This window comes from Xiphophorus couchianus, chromosome 13, assembly GCF_001444195.1.
Source record: "Xiphophorus couchianus chromosome 13, X_couchianus-1.0, whole genome shotgun sequence".
Lineage (NCBI taxonomy): Eukaryota > Metazoa > Chordata > Actinopteri > Cyprinodontiformes > Poeciliidae > Xiphophorus > Xiphophorus couchianus.
Genome location: NC_040240.1, coordinates 5,858,057 through 5,876,045, shown reverse-complemented (window position 1 = coordinate 5,876,045; position 17,989 = coordinate 5,858,057). Strand labels below are relative to the sequence as shown.

At 43.0% G+C, this 17,989-nt stretch overlaps 1 protein-coding gene across 3 annotated transcripts in view; it reads left to right on the top strand.

The window, feature by feature from the left end:
* Positions 1–7,289: 7,289 nt before the first annotated feature.
* Positions 7,290–17,989, top strand: part of nhsl3 (NHS like 3) — a 44,008-nt gene continuing 33,308 nt past the window's right edge. For 2 of the 3 annotated variants that reach the window (XM_028035116.1, XM_028035115.1), the window contains exons 1-2: positions 7,291–7,450; positions 7,913–8,309. In XM_028035116.1, the coding sequence (XP_027890917.1) occupies positions 8,078–8,309 (232 nt within the window). In that variant the 5' untranslated portion in view covers positions 7,291–7,450; positions 7,913–8,077. Of the gene's footprint in view, positions 7,451–7,912; positions 8,310–17,989 lie in introns of all 3 variants that reach the window. The other variant, XM_028035119.1, reaches the window with a different exon arrangement.

Sequence of the window (17,989 nt, the reverse complement as noted above, 5' to 3'; positions counted from 1 at the left end):
TCTGTTAAATTTTCTCCTGGCCCCAATTTAGCTCCATACATGTTCCCTAATGTTCTCTAGCAAACTTCAAAACCCTTTGGCACATCAGCTGGATTTTCACTAAAGGAAGTTGGTTACACTTTTTTTTTTTTTTTTTTAGAAACCCCAGTAAAGAGGGGCTGGAAAAAAAAGAAACAAAACAACTTCTGCAATGCCCAGCAAATTGACCTTTATGCATTGGATTGGGAATTTTCTGATTTTTGTGGCGAACTCTGCACAAAGGTGTGGATTTAAACCTCTGTGTGCGAGTCGCTGAGCAGCTGGCGCTCCACGCAGCTGGCCGGGTTTGGCTCAGACTGCTTTCCAAATTCTGGGAAATACTTCTCAGTTCAATTTGAAACATCTGATGGATTTCAGCTCCAAAACATGGAGTTCTGACTTTATCCAGCTCTTTACATCTCTTGTTGCGTAGCTTATTAGCTCGGCAGGGGCCCCGTGAACTTGCACCGACTAGAATTAACTTGTTCCTGCAGCTGGAAAGAGATAAAAAAATTTGACATACATCCTGTGGGGGTCCAGCGGCTGATGCTTTAACACATCGCAGGCTGAGTCCTACTCACCAGCTCCTCCTCTATCGGCGAGAGGGAAAACTTGGAAGCGGGGAACGTAGAGGATCAGCTCTACCCTTCAGATTGTCTGGGAACAACAGCTGGAGAAAGAAGGACTTCATGGTCAAATCCTTGCCATCAACAGTCGAGATGATTGATCAGATTGAAGTTATAGTGCCTAAAAAACACAAATGAAGTTCTTTTTTTTAATATATATATATTAAGATATTAAATGAACAACCTGTCTCTGTTGCCTGGATGCTGAGCCAAACTACTCAGATGAAGCACAACAAAACATGTGACTTTCATATCCCAGTTTTCCAAAATTTTTGACGTTATTTCAATTGTTTTGTTTTTCATTTTCAGTAAACTTCCAACACACCGGCGGTACGGTGTGTTGGGCAGTGTTGACCGCTCAGCTCCTTCAGACTAGCTAGCAGCAGTTAGCAAGCGCCTGGTGGCGTTTGCTAACTGCTGCTGGTTAGCCTCAGTGATCAGATGAGCTTACGATGTTCTGTCAGTGAAACGCTGTTAAAAATGTTCCTAAAGGGTTAATAGAGGAGCGCTGCTGTGATGACTTCCTGAAGGGGGTTTCAGAAAGAGCTGGAGTTTTTAAAGAGACAGAGGCCCAATTTCAAGGCATCAAATTAGAAAGCAGAGCTTCTTTCAAGTCCTATTTGGTACATATATCATTTTTATACCAACTGAAATAAACATAGATACTTGATTACGTTATAAAATGACACCATGTGCCTGGAAAACACATAAACACATTGATTCAAACTTTTATTATACTCTCCCATTTAATTGTTTCACTGAATAATAAATTTCAACAATTAAAGTATATTGAAAAGAATGTTTTTAGATATTTGATACATGTCTATCCATCTTAATTTAAACCATCAAATGTATTTATGTTGGCTTTTAATAGTTCTTTAGAACTTGTTGTACAGGGGAAAATTTAAAAACCAAAGTATGGAGGAGAAGAGGAGAGTGGAGGGGCTGGAGGGGGAATCTCAGATGAACTCATCCCAGGGAAAACAGTCAGCGGGTCTGGTCCAGATGGAGGCCCGTGGTCACAGAGGACATCCTGGAGGTCACGTCTGCACTCTTCAGGGCTCAGTATTGGATGGTGATTACTGTGGGTCGACCACTCCGGAGGAGGTAGATGAGTCTCGTGACTCCGTGACGTTCCGCCTGAGTCACGTGTTGTAAAAGCTGGTTGTCGTCGTTGTCCTTGCTGTTCTGAAACTTCAGTTTTAAATGCTGATTTTTGACGTACTTTCCTCCAACTCCTTCTCACAAAGCTGTGCTCTAGTGAATTAAGATGTCAAACAAAGAAATGCTGACACATTTTTGTCTTTCTCGGTTTACTCGGTAGTTCTATCTGCTCTTAACGTGGTTTAAACGTCTCTGCACCCGCCATCATCTCCAGTGGGTTTGGTCAGACGAACAGGAATCCCCTCTCCTTTCCCACCGCTCAGCATGGACCTCTCCCTGTTTCTTAAAACTGTTATTACAGCCATAATTCTCCTGCTGTACCCTCATTTCTCCTCTCACCTTCCTCTCCACCCCTCCCGTCCTCTCTGCTGCTCCGCGCTATAAATAACACACTGCCTGCTTTTACTGGAGGTAAAACACTGAACACCAGCGTTTAATTAGCGCAGCCGAAACAGATTCTGGTGTTTCGGTTTGGACGCGGCGCCGTGGTGTTTGTCGAGGCGAGCGCAGGGGGGAATTGTTTGGGTCGGTCGCGGGACAAAAGCAGGCCGGGAATGACAATGCTGCTCGGAGAGAGCGGGGCTTATCCCGGCCGGCAGCGTGGATTTCCTGCCTGCAGTCTGCTTTTGAGTCCCATCAAACACACATGGTCTCACACACAGGTCCCTTCCTGAAGGGTTTGGGTCGCTCTCCTTCAACCGAGTCAGTCAAACCAGATCAGGTTCCAAAATTCACTTAAGTTTTTGCAGATTCTGCCATCCCAGATGTCTGTTGTTTTATGTTTTTTTTTAACTTAAATATTAGAATATTTTGTTGAGCTACTATTTGTTCCACTTTGTAATTTTCCCTTCAGCTTACAATCATAAAATACTTGTGTTGATCCATCATACAAAACCAAAATAAACACTAATGGGACAAAAATATGAAAACAGCTTTAACACTTTATTTGACGGTCATAAACATGACGTAACAACCTGACATGGACACGAGTAAGTCTTCATGAATATTTATGACTGTTGTCATAAAGTGTCATTCGGTCAATCGTGACACTTTTAATACAAAGTTGACATTATTCAAAATGTCTTTGTTACGACAACTTGACATTAACCAAGAAATCACGATCTGACATGAATTTGTTATAAATGTGTTACTAATTAGACTTTAAAAATTATGTCGCTTTATGTTAATAAAGCTACAGTTTAATCGGTAATACTTTTATAACAGATAATGTTATAAAAGTAAACGAATAATGTCAACTTTGTATTAAAAGTGTCACGATTGACCGAATGACACTTTATGACAACAGTCATAAATATTTATGAAGACTTACTCATGTTCATGTCAGGTGTTATGTCATGTTTATGACGGTGTCATGACAGTCTTATTCACAACCCGTCAAATAAAGTCTTACCAAAACAGCTTTTCTGTAAAGTTTTTTTTTTAACCTTTACAGAAAAAGTTGTAAAAAACGTTAAACTTTTTTAAAGTTGTTATGCTTCCTTGAACAGTTAGGTCTATGGGCTATACAAGACATGTTCCTTATCTTTTTTTCTTTTTTTTTTACCTATGGAAAATTATCCTTAGACAAGATTTTAGTTTTTTCAGCTCTGCCTATTTTGAGCTCCTTTCAGAATGAGCTGTTTTAGGGCCTCTTGTCACTTTAAAGCCGAAAAAAACCGCTGCTTGGCCACGCCTCCTCTCCTCCCAACCCAAACGGTTAAACTCGCATATGAAAATGGCTGCAAACAGATGCTCAATTATACAATCGTACATGTTTGAAAAGCAGAAGTGCAGCCTCCTGCACAATCAGCAAGAACGCAGCAAATGGCTTCTGGACGTTAAGTCAAGGACAAAACGCTTATGTTTTCCAGCAGCCATTGTGCAGCGGATACAGTGGTAAAACCAGCCGACTAAATGTTTTGGAGCACCACTGGGGTTGCTAGGCAAAGGGTAGTGTCTGCTGATTTGTGACGTTACATTTGCAACGTTTTTGAAATGGCTCATTTTCTCTACACCAAAAAACGTGGATTTATTGCCAAAAAACAAAGAAAGAAACCAAGTAGTAGAGACCCAAATGGGAAGTACAAAAACGTGCAAAATTGCAACGTCATGGCAGAATCATGCTGTGGAACCACTTTTTTGAGCACTGCAGAAGCTTGTTAGAGATGATGAGAAGATGCATGGAGCAAAATGCAGGATGAGAGGGTCAGTCTTGATGTAACCCACATCTTCCATTAGAATTTGTGATCATGGAGAAATCTGTTTGTTCCAGAACTGTGAATTCCAACGAAATACCTTAAAATCAGCTTGAAAAAGTTGAAAAGCTGTTCCGGCGACGAGCCGTGATCTCTATTGTTTGACCAAACGGCATGACGTACAACCTTGTAATCCTCCACCAGCAGGAAGGAGGCTTGTAAAGAGGCATCCCCTGTGATTGTAGCAAAGAGGAGCCGATTACCTAAGGAGTGACTGGCGATACATTCCCCAGTAGGCTCACGGTGTTCTATGGGTTAATGATTTTGTGCCTCTCTCCACACACACACATTCCCAGAGGGACCTTTAGCAGACACACTGAGGATGACTGTTTTCTTCTCTATTGCCATGGAAACGTTAAACATTTCAGTCTGTTAAACACAAGTCGATGGAGCTATGACTCATTTTAACCCCTCCCCGGCTCGGCCGCTTACAGTACCGAGCCCGCTGTCGTCCCGCCCCACGCTCTCCCACACACACTGGGACCAAAGAAGCAAAACAAAAAAACTCACGTCAGAACCCTCACATGTCATTAATCATCTCACTTTCATAACCTGCCAACAGGTCTGATACATGGGGGGAGTTAATTAAGTTTTAATTACTTTAAATGGAAGCAGAATGGCGATCCGTCACCCCAATCTAACAGGGACATAATGGACACAGAGTGCATTCATTCTCTCTTGGCCGAAAATCTTCCTCAGAGTTTTCCATTGTTTGCCGATGGAACAGGACAAAAACCACTTCTGGCTAATGCTGAGTAGAAAGAAAAAAAAAATCGGATAGAGAGGAGGCGACCTGAACCATATGAGATCCATGTGTTGGAAGATTTTTTTTTTTGCCTCGAAGGTGGACTGACAGTAATGGGTTGAGGCGATGTGTCAGAAATAGACCAGGAATCCCGACGGACAGGTAATCTGCAGCCTCATCCCAGCAGCTAAATGAAGACATTGACCCACAAGTCGGCGGCTAAAGATGGCGCAGACGGAGCCAATTAGTCTTTGACCAAGTTCAGCTTTTCAAAATGTTTCTGGCACAACTTCACCCAGCCCCACGGGGCATGGAGAAGGTCACAACTCAAGCAACACTTGAAGGGCCAACACACAACTTGACGAAAGCCACAAATCGAAACACATTGGTCTCCCAATAAAGTAGTTGGTTTTTTTTAGGACTTTAAGTGTTGCTGGAGTCTAGCAAACGCTGCTTTTACAAAAAATCGGAAGTGTTTGGTCTGTTACAACCGGAATTCAACCATCTATTGTCTATAGCCAATTGTACTTGCAAGGTCCGGTGCCTATCTCCAATAGCCATTGGCTTAAAGGTGTAATACACTCCAGCCTAAAAGTTGGCACATTAAGAATTGACAAGCTATTGGGATTCTGACAGAACCTCATTTCATATAAATGTGTTTTTGTCTGGCGCTGCAGTGGAATTTATTTCTATTTTCCAACAATGGGGAGACAGGAAGCACGTCGAAGCAAAGACTGAGGTACTGAGTCTGAGGTACTGAGGTCGGAAGCTGAAGCTGGGACAATCGCAACAAAGACTATAGCCTCTATCAACTACACCATCCCACACCCTTTTATTTTCTTGACCAGTTGGAAGACAGAAAGTAGAAAACATGTAGTTTGTTTCTGTGCATTGGAAAAAACATTAGCAACCCTTTAGCTTTTCTGCTTTTTGTCCTGCTACAACCCAAAACTACTGCTACAAAACGTATTTCAGAATTGTGAAAAATAAGGAAAATGATGCATAATTAGTTTTGCCAGCTGTTTTGTGAGAGCCTTTATAAGATTACTTTCCAAATGGCATCATGAATAAACAAATGCCTAATTGTCCATACTTGAGGAAATTTGCCGTTGTCTTTAACCCAACTATACCAGACAAGACAGGAAGACCAAGAGACACCTCAGACGGGTCAGGGATACAGTTGTGAAGTGTCACATAGGGTTAGGATGGTGAAACAAAAGCTTTAAGCATCTCACAGACCTCTGTCCATCTGTTATCTGAGAATGTAAAGAGTATGGCACGACTGCCAAGCTGCAGTGAAAAACTCTCCACCTAAATTGACAGGATGGGCAAGGAGAGAAATAGTCAAAGAAGCAGTCCACACACCAAGAGAGCAGCACAGAGAATGGTAACTCTTAAACATGCACTCCACTAATCTGACCTTTATGAAGGAGGAGCAAAAAGTGAGCAATTGTTTTTAAAAGAAAGTTATAAGAAGTTCATCAAGCCAGATTTCTTCCATGCAGGAAACTCTACAAGCCGCGTTTCCATTGCAAATGCGTGCAAAACTTTGTTGGTATTCCGCTAATGTTGGAAAACACAATTTCTCAATCGCTGTGTTTCCATTACATAAGAAACGCAATTAGTTTACTCACGCGACAAGTCATTAAACAACACGCGCCGCCACGATCTCCCTCACTTCCCGCCCTTTCCAACTACTTCCTGTCGTCGTCGTCTTCTTCGTGGTTTAGCGCCAGTGGCAACATCTGGTTGCCACTCCGTTTCCTGTCCGTCCGCCTTCGTTGCTGGATCCCCCCCCCCTCGCTCAACGCGCTCGCCTGCCTGTCCACCCATCGACCCCCAGTGGATGCTCCGTCCACCTGTCTGACCCCCCCAACCCCCGCTGCTGGTCACAAATAAATTCGAACTTACCTTTGCTGGTGTGGCGTTTGTAGTTGTTTCTGCACTAGAGTCTAGTAAACAAACATGTCACCCCATTCCACAGAGCAATCTGTAATTCATGACAGATTTCTTCCACAAAGTTTGCTTTAAATGTGAATGCAAGCAAAACATGACAGACTCGCAGGTAACTGGCCCCTTGTGACTCACCCTACCTGTCTCCCTAATTACGTGTGTGTGTCACATTTAACAAGAGGTGTCAGGTTTCCTCTGGGCTGCATGGGGTCAGGGGACAGCGTCAGGAAAACTAAACATCTCAATCGTAATCTAGTAGCTTTCTTTATATTTGATCCAGACTTTTCTTTTCCTCCCACCAAATAAATGCACAACTCAATCTCAAATCAGCAAACACCGCTGCCTGGCACCGTAACTGGAAAGAATTCAAAAGGCTACGGCGCGAAAACGTGCAAAAGGTGCAGAAGGAAAAACCCACCGAAAAGCTAAAAAGTCAGTTTGGAATGTGGAGAGAAGCAGGCAACGCCGGAGCTGTGGGGCCGACTGCAAACAGCAACGCGAGAGGGTGGAGGAGAGGCTGGCTCTCTGGCAGAGGGGTGGGACAGGCTGTTTCACAGAGCATGCAGCTTCATTCACTCTGCTAAAAAACACACACGCACACTCGCCTATCCCTTGGAAAGCTGTTCTCTGGCCGAAGGGGGGGAAAAAAGCAAGGAGCAGCAGAAGGAGAGGACAGAACGCTTCGCTGAGTAAGTTGCTTAAGATAGTGTCTTTTGCAGATTGTCATGCAGCAAAAGCAAACATGTTTGGATTGCAACGACAGGTAGAGGAAGCACACAGTTGACTCTGACCCTTTTTGATTCTGCTTTAGTCAAACAGCAGGCTTTTCCTCGCTCTCTTTCTGCACTTCCAGCTCATCCTCAGTTACTTTTCTGCTTGTTTGAGCCGCATGTGCGCTTGTAAATGCGACGGTACAAAGATCTGGCTTGCCTGTGCAGGATGGGTGTGGGAGGGATGTGGAAACTTCAGCTGGACAACAGGAGCATGCTCAACGCAGTGCAGCTGGAGTCTGGTGTCTGTTTTTTTCCCCTCAGCCTGGGTTATTTTCTAGCTCTTCTTCTTGACGTCTCACTCGCTCACCCCTTCCCTACGCCTTCCATCTCCGGCTCCACTTTGTGTGTCTCATCCTGCTGATCTCACTGTTATCCCAGGTGGTTGGACGGTCAGGAAGAACTGACACCAGGGGAGAGGCCAGAGAGGGACTCTCATCGAATCCTGGAGAGAAATTTCGCACCCGGTGAATCGTTCCAAGCGGAGACAACTGAAGGGAGTGTTGTGGGGGGGAAAGATATCTACCCACTGGGACCAACCTCACAATGTCCCGGAGGAGGTCTACAGGTGACCTGGTGCCCAGGGACATCTCTGAGATCTTAGCCAAGGAGGCGAGGGCTCAGCGTGGACAGAAGAAGTCGGGAGGCTCCCTGGGACAGGCCTTCAGCTGGTTGAGGAAGAGCCGGAGGAAGAAGAACCTCGGCAACGGAGTGAGCCGTACTCCCACCGGGGTGGCGGATAATAAACCGGGACTTCTCAACCACGACGCCGCGAAGGGTTAGTGTCCCTCTCATGCCGTAGCTTCTCTGTAAATGCTTCACTTCACTGCAGCTTCGGTGTCATGATGGTGTTGTAAACCTACGACGATTTTGAATGTTGGAAACATTAAAAAAATTAAGAAAGTTCCCCATCGGCTAACACACACACACAGGGCAAACTTCAACACGGACTCTTCCTGGCGTTAAAGTTACGGAGCAGATTTTCAGCAGGAAGGTGAAAAAAGCAAATCCAAATCTTTTTTTCTCATAGGGGTAAAACGATTTGTTTTTATGTTTTGTACTAGAAAAACTTGCACATTGCCCTGTGATGGACTGGTGACCTGTCCATGGTGTACCCCTCCTCTCACCTGTTAACCACTGGGCACCAGCACCCCTCCCAACCCCACTAGGGTTAAGGGTATAAGATAACGGATGGATGGATGGAAACACTTGCACATAAATGATTCCAAGAGGGGGAAAAAAATTATTTTCAAGGTCATCGTGTTTGGTCTTATGATACTTCTCTACAGGTCGATCAATCCCAAAAGTTAATCTGTTTCAGTACGTCAGTTCACCTATTGAAACGCATTGTTGTATAGATTATAGGTTAATTATGTAGACTGATGTTGTCAGGCCATTAGATCTGTAAATTACGTCGATTTTCCACTTAGAGCTCATGAAAGCATAACATTTAGCATCATTAAATGCTTACTAAGGTACTTCAAGTCAGACAGCTGCATCAGAAACGTGCCCGTATATTTATTTTTTATGGCCCCTGTTGCCATTTTACACTTTTATTCCAGACCGAAACTTTGTCATTTTGTCTGTTTCTACTCTCATTTCATAAATAATCTGTTAGGTAATGACATACTTTTACTTTTTCCCTCGTTTCCATTGATTATTATTATAATAACTTTAGTAAGTGACTCTTATGAAGTATATAGGTGTATAGGCTTCGGTGAGATAAATAAGATGGAGAAAATGTGCTTTTTGGAGACATCCACGATTACACCTTTTTGTTTTGTCTTTTTTTATGTTAGTGAAAGTTTCACAATTCACAAAAAGATTTTGCTTAAAACACACACACACCCACACACACACAATTTATCTCTTTCTTAAATGGTTAGACACAAAAGGAGCTGTTACGTTTGAGTCTTATCACTGTTACTGGCTGACAGGAAGTACGCCTGTGGAGGTTTTCTCCATTCACTGAGGGTCTGTCATTGATGTTCCTGTAGCAGTTACTTTTTTTCTTTTGTAGATCAGCTATTTTAAGTCTTTCTCGTTTCTCTGGCAACTTTGTTGTGGCTTTTCTTTTAATCGCAGCCTTCTCGGTGATGATTTATATCTGAGGAATGTGTTGGTAAAATGTAAAGAGGGATTTATTCTTGGTCAAGACATCAGTCTACACATCTGTATTTTGGCCAGTGACTCACTGATGCGACTCAGGGGTCTAATCCCCTTTTTTCTGTTTACTGGTGCGTTTGCTTTTTCGGCAGCAAAGAGATTACCCACACTCGCCATTTCCTGTTTTTGTTCCATCCCTATAGCATTCCCTTTCTCTCTTGTCGTTCTGTGTGTGTGTGTGTGTGTGTGTGTGTGTGTGTGTGTTTGTGTCATTGTCATGAATTCAGGACTTTTATTGACTTGTCCAACCAAAACGACTGGCTTCCGTGATTCATTAGTATCCTCAACATTCTGGATGGGTAACAGACAGCGTCTCCTTTAGAAGCCAAAGTTGAACTAGTTAATAGTTTAATAACTTAATAGTGCTAATAAATCCTTAGCAGAGGTCAAAGGCTGATGCTGAAAATGTGTGGGAACCATGTTTTTTTGGCATTTTGTGTCAGGGATTTTTCCAGCGTGAGCCTGAGGAGAACACATCAAGAGGCATGACAGGCAACAGACTGAAGAGGCCAAAGTCAAATAGGACAAATTGTATTTAGGACTTCCAGCTTGTTCCCTGAAGTCATTTTTAGATTTAGGTGAAGAAACATTGCATTAAAATACTTGGTTCAACTCAATGAACCCCAGAATTTGTTCACTGTTTTCCTGTCCAACTTAGCTGAGCTTGTACATAGATCTGTATCGCTTCCTCTTCTTTGTGGTTTTAGGCGACCTATCTACCCATACCAATGTCACTACCCCCTGCTTGGCGAATCAGAAAATAAGGCAATTAAACACGTTTTTCTGGTTTAGTTTAACTAGCCTGTGGTCCACAACGCTGCAGACCTGGAGGTCTTCTGAGGGGAGGATTCCAGAGAGAACAAAAGTAACTCTTGACTGCAGTGAAAATGGTACACGGAAAATAGCACTGCATTTTGGAGAACGTCAAACTCTCTGACTCTCGTGTCTGTTTTTGTTTGTAATAAAAGAATCTATGCTGAAATGGTTTAATATTCGACTTGCAAATTCAAGAAATTGCTTTAATAGAACTTCACCGACAACATAACGTAGGCTAAACAATGTCATACAGAGACACGCCATTCGATACAAGAACAGATGAGGAGCAAAGTTATTGACATCTATCTTCTGGTCTGGTAAAAGTTACCAAGTCATTTCCAAGAGTTGGGGACTCTAACGAGCCCACAGTAAGAGCCAAAACATATAAATGGTAAAAACTGTAACAGTGGAAAACATTCCCTGGTGTGGCAATCCTTCCAAAGTTACTCCAAGAGTATGTCGGCGACCAAAAGTAACTTCTAACCCAAAGTATCCAAGGGAAACTTTTGAGGCCAAAACTCCCTCTAACCAAAAAGAACACAACGTGTTTCCCAAGACTTTTAGGAAAAAATTACATGGACTGATGAGACGGAGGGAGAACTTTTTTGCAATTGCAGCTGGTGTAAAACAAGCAGCATTTGAGGAAATAAAAAAAAAAACCACCATGCTAGCGTTTAGACATGGTGATAGTATAGTGTCAGGTTGCCTTTACTCTTCAGGATCTGGGTGACTTGCCATAATTGGTCAAACTCTGAATTCTGTTCTCCAGCAGAAAACGAAACCCAGGAATGTCAGGTCATCGGTTTGTGAGCCTTTTAGAATGGCCTCCTCATGCAAGCTGTACATTATCACTACAAAGACGTCCAGACTCCGAGCTGCTTTCGACCATTCATAATCACAAGTGGAGACAGCAATACGCCACACAGATGTGATTTTTCAAAAATAAAGCCCACAGTGTTAGACAACAGCCATGTCGTGCGTCATTGACACCAATATACCGTACATGAAGCCTGTGTCAGAGACTCACCAAGGCATGTTGTCAAATCAATAATGATGAACAAACACAGTTTAGTTATCCATTTGTTGGTCAAACAAATACCAAGAAAAGGCATTTGCTTTTGTTGGTAAAAAAAAAACGTGATGCTTGGCCAACAAATCATGTATCTCACCTTCTTACTCTTCTTGTCTGAAATGATTTCTGCATCTTGTTTACTTTCTTAAAACCAGTAGCTAGAGATCACTGGACTCAAAAGACCGTCCCTATGACATGGCTTTGCCTCTATGCCAGATGATCAGGGTTGCACCAATTGTAGGCTTCTTGCCAATCACTGATCTTTAAAAAACTTGACAAGGCAATTTAAATTTTGGCCAATTGCGATTTTTTTTTAAATAATTGACTGACTGACTTTGTGGCCAGTCAGTTTTCTCTTATGGCAGAGCAATAAGAGGACAGTGGCTAATGTTCAGACCTTTGTGGAAATAGATAAGATCAATGGATTAGATCACCTTCACATTTCAGTATCGGCCGATTGCCAATCACCCGAAATTAAGGAGGGATGGTGTACCCCTACTTCTGATGCAGGGTGGTTGCTACATTTCTTAGCAAGACAGGGATATTAAAGAGGTTGGCTGACTTTTCCTTCGCCTCAGTAGATTAACCTCTTCACAAAACACATAGAAAAGTGGCAAAAAGTGGCTCAGTCCCAACTGGCGTTTTGGAAAATTGGACACATGTACAGTGTGATAGCAGCCATCGACAATGCCGCAGTGACATGTTCCCTTTCACCAGAATGTCTTAGAGTTTGCGTAAGTGTGCACTCTGGTGAAGTTTGTACTTTAGAGATTTGAACTCTTTCAGGCTCCCTTTTGAGTGTCCAATATGTTTGCAGGACATTAGATTTTTCTTGCCATGTTGTTACATGAACTAACTAAAATAGTCAACTTAATTGTGTTTGTGTTGCTGATTTTCTACTTTTTCAAATCGGATCAGACATTCGTTTCTCCCTGAATCTCAGTGAAGCCAACTTGTTGATCCTCCTGTCAACGCTGGACGTCTTGATTCGCGTCTGCCTCAGATGCGCCCACTCTGCAGTCCGGCTTTGATCCATCAGTTAGACGTCGAACAGCCTGTCCAGTTTGTCCGGTCTGTTTTTACGTGCTGAATTCCTCTGAGCCGTGCGGCAGAACGCGTTAGCGTGCGTGTGCGCGCGCGCGCAAGCACGGCGGCCGGGATGCCAGATTGGGCCCAGAGTTATGCGATGCAGGGGAGAGATTACAACGAATCACAAAGCCCTATTCAGCCTAAAGAGGACTCTTAGGGAAGCACTCTCTCAATGCTTTTTTAATTAGAGAAACTTCTCAGAGCAAACACACACACACTCACACACACGCCTGCAAGTCTCGCAGTCTTCACGTTTTCATCAAACTTATTACTTTTTTAAAAAAAAACAATTTGCATCTGAAAGTGTTTTGTTCTGCACTTCACGTTAACAGCTACGGGCGCGAGCGCGGATGTCCCCGCGTGGACGGGTGCAACCCTGTATCAGCGGGTGTATCTGTGTTTGTGTGTCAGCCGCATATTGCCAGGGCTTCAGGGCGGCGCCCGCATTCATTACATCACCTCTCCGAGCATAAGGCCTTTATCAGAAAGCGCTGCGACTGTCTGCTACGTGACGCATGGCGCTGTTCGGATCCTGATGTCATTTTCCCATTCCCGCGTGTGCGTCCGTGTGCTCAGACATCGTCTCCTGCACGCGTAGGGCCTGCTCTGTGTGTCACAGACGCAGGCCTTGTAAAACAGTGCTGGTAATGCATGCCATTCCTTTTTGCTTGGGTTTTCCTTACGTGCATGTGTGTGGCTGCCACATCACAAAACACGGCCGGGGTGTGTAGATTTACAAACTGTAATGCAGATTACAGGGCCTGGCAGAGCAACGGAGCTGCCAACGTCTCATTACGCAGACAACGTTGTATATAGCTTTTAGTTCTATTACAGGCCACAACTCAGAGCGGCTTTAATACAGTTTGGCAGGCTAAGGGCAGCGACCGAAAGTGTGCCGGCGTATACAAGTTTAATGCAACCCCGCCATGATGTCCCTGTGCAACCATCATTCACCACACACACACACACACACACACACACACACCCACACACACACACACACACACACACACACACACACACAGTGGCAAGCCAATGAGAGAGGTAATTTTACCTGGGTAAGCAGATACCGCCGACCCTCATCCATCACCGCAGACCTGAAGGTGCAGCTCTTAGGTAAATGTCTCCCAGCAACGCGTTACTGTGGCAGGAATACAGCAAGGCAACAATAAAAACCGAGACATTCATCGTCCTTAAAGGCCAAGACGGTGAAGGTTGTGTATTGGATTGGAGTAAATCTAAAACACGCCCTCATCAGGGTGTGGCACGGCAAATGTCAAAACATACTGAAAAATGGTTAGAGCCATTTTGATGGTTATCTAATTCTAACAGTGGCCTAACGGCATTAAAAGACACTGATTTTTTTGAGTGTGCTTTCGCAAATAACATACACGTTTCAAACTCTGATCACATTTACTGTGGCAATGGCTTTTAAAGAAAGAGTCTGCATGTACAATTTTCATATCTTTTGAAGATATGATTGAAAGTTTGTCTTTATTCAGCTTTGGAGAATCTGTCCTAAAATTTGGTTAAAATCTGGTTCACATTTAGCCGAAAGTTCTACAAATTCCCTATTGGTTACTGCACTTTTATGTAGTCTAGATAGAACCAATATTTTTTTCAATTAAATTTGTCTGTGGGACTCATTGAAAATGTTATGTAATATTTACTGCATACCAGTAGGTGGTGACAACATCATTATAAACCACATAAAAATGCAGATGGATATCCTTAGCCAGGCTAAATCAGTGCTAGGCAAAACATTCGAAAACGTCTCCTAGCATCACTGTAGTTTCTATGACGGCACTTTTTTACATTTTATTTGATTAATTTTTTTTTAAATAATTTGTGGGTAATCAAATTGTCAGAGGCTAAATATTGTATTGAGAAGTAGGGTTGATTGAATAGGCTCCATAGCCATAAAGAACTGTGAAGCAGCCTTTTAGTTTAGCGCCAAAAGGAAACTCCAGATTACAGGCCTTAGTATTGCTAGCAGCTAACAGTTAGCCAGCTAGTTGTGGTACTACTTACTACTACCAATTCAAGACTGTAAATGTGTAGCCATTTCTCCCAGTTTTATGAATTTAACCACTGAAAGTACATGTGATTGATTTCATGAAAGACATACTGTCAGAAGAGTTGATAAACAGTTTACACTTTATATTCTCGGCAGCCATGTTGAAAAATAAACTTGGAGACTTTAGACTTTCCGAGTCGGGATTCTCTCTTCATTTCAGTCTTTTGCATTTTCGACTCAGAATGCCAAGATGTCAAATTTGTCAACAAAACATGGCAACTCGAGAACTACTTCCTTTCACACTTCAAAATAAGAGTCTCAGACATATGGTTTCAAGGCCGTCCAATTAAATAGCTAACACCTGCTTTATCACACTAAGTCATCCTAACGACAACAGCGTACTTCATCTCGTTGAAATATTTTGACCATGTTTGTCTCCTACTTTTTGTTAGCCCTACTTTTTAATTTACTGCAGATAAGCCTGTTTCATAAAAGCACATTTAAACCGATCTTTGTCCACGTTCACCAAACAGAACCCCAGATGCAAACCAAATAGACATCATGGGCAGTTCACCAAATTCCTGCAGCTTTTTCTTTATAGGGTTAGTGATAATGTTTTGTTTCATTGGACATGCAGGATGTTTGAAGTGGTGGAAGAGCAGCTGGAACACATCAGCCTGGACTGAGGGAGTGGGTCTCTGTTTACACTGAGATACACAGTTAATTTCCCCTCAGGACAGTCCGAGTGTGTGTGTGTGTGTGTGTTTGGGGGGCGGGAGGGCTCTTCTTATGTAACACGGATTAACAAATACACCTGTTGAACTCTGCTTATTCCTCCCCACTGAGTCTCTCTGTGTGGAAAGGGTAGGCGACACAATGACAGAACAACCTGGGAATTCAATCCGTCTTTAGCAAAGTAATCGTCAATCCTCTGATGATTTCTGCATGTTCGAACTCAAAGAAGTGCTGCTTAATCGTCTGCTTCTCTGGGTCTCTTGTGTCTTCACAAACGCGCGAACTCTGATGTTTATCTCATGCGGCTCAGGGCGCCTTACGGGAATTGTCGCAACATCGACAATTGGCAGTAAATTTAGCAGCAGTGATGTACCTGGGCGCCTCCCGTTGCCCCCTGCTGGGCTCGCGGTGGTAGTGCGTGTGTGTTTGAAGCGCACACCTTAGAGCAGGGGTCTCAAACTCCAGTCCTCCAGGGCCGCAGACCTACAGTCTTTAGATGTGCCACAGGTACAAAACACTGGAATGAAATGGCTTAATTACCTCCTCCTTGTGTAGATCAGTTCTCCAGAACCTTGCTAATGACCTAATTATTCTATTCAGGTGTGGTGCAGCAGAGGCACATCTAAAAGTTGCAGGACTGCGGCCCTCGAGGACTGGAGTTTGAGACCCCTGCCTTAGAGGGTGTGCAAAAAAGGCACGCTTTGCAGAAGCTTTGACTGGGCGGATGATTCTCTCTGCTGCTGGAGATGATTAGCCTTTTGGGTTTCATCCCCTTTGAGGTTCACTGAAAATGCTCTGTGTTGAGATTAGACCGACGTCTTCGTCAACACCGGCGCCAGTCGCCTGTTTGTGCCGCAGCGTGTCGAGGGGATTAAGTGATACCTTATATTCACATCTTCATGTTCGAGCCCAGCTTAGGCAGTAAGTCCAGACGCAACGCTGAGGTTTGCACTGCTGCTTCGGAGGACTAGAAGTCAGGAATCCACCTGAAACGTAAAGAAAAACGCAATAACTTTCCTTGAAACTTTCTTTCCTACGAGATAACCAAAGGGAAATGTGTAAGCTATTTTTCATCCACGCAAAAAACGTTCAGGATTCTGCATCGGAAGCAGTTTTACTTATGAATGCAACACAATGGGAGTTCTCCCACTACTGTCAGCTTTTTATATTTATTTGGTTTTAGAGGAAGGCAAGAATATTTTGTCATCTGGAAAGTAATAAAATAAATAAATAATAAATTATTTTGTACTGGGAGGAAAAAATTTAAAAAAACAATATCACCAGTCAACAAAAAATAAATACTTTTTGTTGCCAAGTATGCATCCACTTAAATAATGTGAAGAATGGTCGTTCAAAAGGTTAACCAGAGCAAAACATGTTTGATGTTATCCTCCATTACATAACATCATAAACTAAGATACATTCAAAGTTGTGGTTCTTGCATGAAGAGAATGTAAAGTCCACATATTTCTTGTAATCTGTACATGAATCAAACATATTCCACTCCTCTTCTGGTTCAACAGCAGCCTGAACTGCAATGGCGATGGCGGCGCTTTGCCACTAGATGGGAGTACTGAGTTGACTTGTTGGCTTTCAGAACTCGTCCGTAAAGACATGAATCAAGGTCAAACGTAGCAAAGGCAGCAGAATGACGGATAGAAAGATGATTGCTTTTTCTTTCAACAAGTCTTCCCGCGCCGTTTACGTCGACCGTGTTGGAAAGGCGCAGAAACAGAGGGAAGCATTCAGAGCAGCATTCACGTCTTTTCACGCTTCTAACGGTAACCCTGACAACCACTTTCCCTGACAGCAACCTGTCTCCACACCGGAGTCCTTTAATATGTCCACACACACGCACACACACACACACTGTTGTTCACCTGCGAGTTTCTTGCACCTGTCTAATGGTGACATGTGTCACAGACTTTGATGGTTTTCCCATTGAAATGGATCTGGGGCATGTTTTGCATGGCGCTTTGCAGCTCGGGGTGTCTGAGTGCTCTCTCTCTCTCTCTCTCTCTCTCTCTCTCTCTCTGAGGCGGTACTCTACCATCACAAATGTACTGGGCGCGGTTCTGCATTAAGAGGCCGCATGATAGCAGATCACTTTACAGCCCAACACCAACGCTGAGTAACGTCCTACACAGATACATTCCCCTGTTTCCCTCTAAGCAGCCATGTTTCACCGTCACAAAAACTCTTCCCGCTTCTCGGATTAACAATCGATACCAGAAAAAAACAAGGCACTGGAAATGTATTCTTGCCCCACACTGACTAAACAAACTTTTAATGGTAATTAAATATATTAAGTAGTTCCTCCTCATTTGTACTTAAATATTCTGATGTGCTTGGAAAGTGATTTATCGGAGTTGTATCATCTGGTAGGATTTATTTCAAAGTGAGTAAGATTCACCGATCTGTGAACGCAAATAAGTAAATTTAAGTCACAAAAATGTGAAGCTACTCAACTTTTTCATGTAATCTACCTTTTGTGAAGAAAGATTTATTCATTTTACTTTTTTTATTAAGTACATGTAACAAAAAGTAACATTTACTTAATTTA